Below are 3,962 nucleotides of genomic sequence, written 5' to 3' on the forward strand. Positions count from 1 at the left end.
CACTTACTCGTTGTAGTTCGTGGTCAAATTGTTTGGTTATGGCTACCGGATTGGGTTGGACATCGTCCAGCACTAATTCAAGTCTCGAGCGGTATATTATCCACAGGGCTATGTCGTGGCTCAGAGCAACCACTTCGTTGAAGCGTTGACTTAATTGTTTGCTTGTCCAAACAGTCTGTCTTCTCTCGTGGATTCGTGTGGCGGTATTCCAATTATTCGGCAGTTTATCCCATCAACTCTTTGCCAGAGTTGCGCGATAGCTGGGCAGTCTAGAAAGGCATGGGCAATTGTTTCAGGTATCCCTAGGGACCACCTTTTGCAAGTGTTAGGATCTCCAGTCCATTTGCTAGTGATGATTCCGGTAACCATTTTATGCTTCATAGGTCTCCAGCGAAGGATTCTGTGCTTGGGTTCTGAAGTCACCAAAGCTAAGCCTCCATTCTCTACTACTGCGCCATTGATGCATTTAGTTCCAAATTTCCTCACAACAAAAATAAAAATCGGGTTCTATAGTGTAATTGGTTAGCACCCAGGACTCTGAATCCTGTAATCTGAGTTCGAGTCTCAGTAGAACCATAAATTTATCTTTTTACCCACGATATGATAAGAAAGGGTAATATTTTCGAACACAATAACGAAGACATGGATAACAACAAAAAGATAAGCAAGAGATTTGAGCACTGTAACAAGAGCCAAGTCAACAAAAATAATATCATCGCCATAACCAGTAATGACAACAAAACAACCAGTAACAACCAAAGCACCTATATGGATGATAACAACAGCCACATCTTTCTACCCAAAAGAACCAAGAAAGACAATAACGACGGCACTAATAATGCCAGTAGACTGCCAGCAATTTGTTATAAAAATCATAAAAACTCACTCTGGCGAACCGTTGCGAAAGCAAAGAAAAAACAATACTTTCGAAGTGATAAAAACCACAGTGAAGAACTCTTATTTCTCCAAGCCATTCCAAATACATCGGAGCAATTCTCCAAAGATATTCACAACACTAAGCTCGCTAACTAAAAGGGATACAACATGCGCAATAGGCTCAGCTTGAATCAAACTTATTCTTTTCACTAGTCCCATACCCAATAACATCACGTTTTTACGCTAGATCTCGACTAAGTAGGCCATGAGTATTATCTGGATGATTTTGGCGTAGAAATCTAGCTTACTGTTCATGGGTATGGAATTCTATTTAATAAAATCCTGTATAATGATAAAAAAAGGAAACAAAATAAAAACACAAAGCTCAAATAGTCCCTCAAAAACGTCGAGAAGCCATATTTGTCAAACCAAGGCAAGGATGTCATACCTGAATGAAGAGAGATCTCAAGCAACCCCATCAAGTGAAAGATACCTTGAAAGTACTGGAAGAAGCGACCGATTGAACCAAAGCAAAAATCCTAAAATAGAGGCTCATGAAATACTGATGTATCGCAGCAGCAGTAGTAAGCAAGTGGAGCATAGCGCCGTGGAAAGCATTGCCCATGCTTACCTGGAATGCACAGTCCTGAATCAACCACGGTAAGTAGTGGACATTGTCAGTCGGATCCTTGGGATTCGGGCACATGTGTCAACCAAAGAGGACAGACTTTTGGACATTCGAAGAAGGTGTGACGGATGGTGTCCCTCGGAGCGTTACAGCGGGTATATTTCGGGTCATGACCGGGGAATGTCGAGTATGTAATTACACGCTCTACGAGGATTCGCCAGCGTAGTGTGCGGTGTTTTGGGAGTGTTGGCCGTTTTTGGATGGAGGTCCAGACCTTTTCCCATTCCTTTGCCGTGGATGCAACCTCTGGCCAAGATTGGGGCGTCAGCGTTTCTGGTTCCGGAGAGCCATTTCGCTGGTGCCTTCCCCGGCGGGTGGAGTATTCCGGGACGGGCGCGCCAGCCAGGTGACAGAGGTGAAGTGGGAAACGAGGAGGCGGAGGTTGTCGGGGTATGGCAGAACATTTCGTGATTTTCTCTACTAGGTTGGGGGGCAGGATAAGGTATCCGTGTTCCCATTCTAAGGAAAAATCGTTATAGCGACGTTCGCACGCTCTTTTTAGCCTTTCCGTGGGTTGCGCAGAATATCTACGCTCCATTTCCGATTGTATCGGCATGTTTTGGATAGGAGTCGGGAGTTAATCAGATGAACTTTCCCTAGGAGGCTGAGTTTCCGGATTCTCCATGATTGGATCGTCTGTCTCAGTTTCGATAGCTGGCAAGTGTAGTATGCCTCATTTGGGTGTTCTGGCATATGTGTGGGGTTAACTGCTGAGGGGAGGTAGATCGGGATGCCGAGGCATGTGATTGCTCCTCCTGCGGGTATGTATTCGCATCCAGGGTCGATGGAGGTTCGAGCAGCAGGTGTGAGTGCTACGGCCTCCGTTTTGTCGATGTTAATTTTAGCATCTGCCGCTCGTGAGTAAGTGTCAATGAGCTGGTAGAGATTGGTGATATCCTGTTGGTCAGCCACTCCGACAGTCAGGTCGTCTGCGTACGCGAGTGTCGTGATTGACCGTGGGAGTCCTGGGACAGAAATGCCCCGTATCTTGCACTTGATTGCCGCAAGTAGAGGTTTAGCTGTGATGTTGTAAAGGTATGGGGACAGGAGGTTGCCCTGTCTTAACCCTCTTGTGATTGGGAATGGGGCTGTAAGAGAACCCTTTCATTTAACTTGTATAGGAGACTTTTCAATAAAGATCCTTTAATCTCGAAAAAAAAGAACTTGTTGGCCTTCCTTGGTTGGCAGAGTGGTTAAGAGCCCCGGAGCTTAACCACTGTGTGCTAGGTTTGATTCCCGGCGACGGCACCAGTACTAGAGATGGGTCCGGGTCATACTCTAGGAATCGAGCAATAAGCTACTTCGTTAATAATTTGATATTGGTAGTTATCAGTAAACAAGTAATACATGTAAGAAAATGGTAGAGGGAGTGTACAGTTCTTTCATTTAACTTGTATAGGAGACTTTTCAATAAAAATCCTTTAATCTCAAAAAAAAAAATAATGAACTTGTTGAAGAATTACGCCAATGGAATTGGCAATTGTCATGGACAGCCAAGAACATGAGGGCATCACATTCAAGTGTGCCTTCTTATCAGATCTTCTCATAGCAATCAAAGGACAATGGATACAGGCACAAAGGAAAAAAGACGAAGAAGAGTTCAAGCAAAAAATAAAATGTTCGCTAATCCAGATCGATGATAGCCAAGAGGCAGCCTTCAATTTCGAGGAAGCAAAGAACTCCTAACCAGACATTTCCAAGTACGGAACTCTCTAAACTGTATTCCATGGGATAACTTTCGCGGACGACCCATATTTTCTCTTGACGAATTAGTTGGATCATTTTCTTCATCCTGACGTATATTTGATACGGTAGTTCTGCTGGTTCCTTCACGAGCAGCAATTTCACGTGTGGAATAGCCTTCTTCGAGTAGGTCCGATATACGAGCGCGTTTAACAGGAGTATTGCGAGGCACAATGCTTATATAATAAGATAATAAAAAGCGAGGCTAACAGAATACATGGGATAATTTTCGGGCGATGGATGCTTTTTGTTGTTGAATTACAAGAGTATTAATCCACACTGGACTAAACGAGCAAATATGTCCCAAAAAAATTTCGGTTTAAAACGCATTTACCCTTGAAAAGTTACAAACATAGCACTCCTTGATGTGAATGGAATGAGAGCTGATGTTATAAGGTTTTGCAAAATATATAATATTTCTTTGAAGTTTTATCCTTATAGGAAGTATGATTCGTAATATGAAAAAAGGGGGTGTCAAGAAACTTTTGAGAGGCACTTTATCTACCATGTCTTACATGTATTGCTTATTTTCTAATATCTTTATCTATCAAATTTTCTTTATTAACAAAAAATGAAACTTTTTAATAAAGATCCTTCAAAAAAAAAATAATGAACTTGTTGGATCAAAAAGATAAAAAAGATCATTTTTATACCC

The 3,962-nt window shown here is 42.4% G+C and overlaps 1 protein-coding gene and 1 non-coding gene across 2 annotated transcripts; one reads left to right on the plus strand and one right to left on the minus strand.

Annotated features, from left to right (window-relative positions):
* Positions 1 to 503: 503 nt before the first annotated feature.
* VTP21DRAFT_t381 lies at positions 504 to 576 on the plus strand. The gene has a single exon. It is a non-coding gene; the product is annotated as a tRNA-Gln (tRNA).
* A 977-nt stretch (positions 577 to 1,553) lies between these two features.
* On the minus strand, positions 1,554 to 3,111 carry VTP21DRAFT_9075 (uncharacterized protein; the record flags this gene model as incomplete). Its single annotated transcript, XM_069399993.1, has 4 exons — positions 1,554 to 2,096; positions 2,156 to 2,652; positions 2,729 to 2,861; positions 3,028 to 3,111. 4 exons carry the CDS (start codon positions 3,109 to 3,111, stop codon positions 1,554 to 1,556), a joined length of 1,257 nt encoding a protein of 418 aa, XP_069245538.1.
* Positions 3,112 to 3,962: the final 851 nt, after the last annotated feature.

Source organism: Calcarisporiella thermophila (genome assembly GCF_041956535.1).
Source record: "Calcarisporiella thermophila strain CBS 279.70 unplaced genomic scaffold VTP21scaffold_48, whole genome shotgun sequence".
Classification (NCBI taxonomy): Eukaryota; Fungi; Calcarisporiellomycota; class Calcarisporiellomycetes; order Calcarisporiellales; family Calcarisporiellaceae; genus Calcarisporiella; species Calcarisporiella thermophila.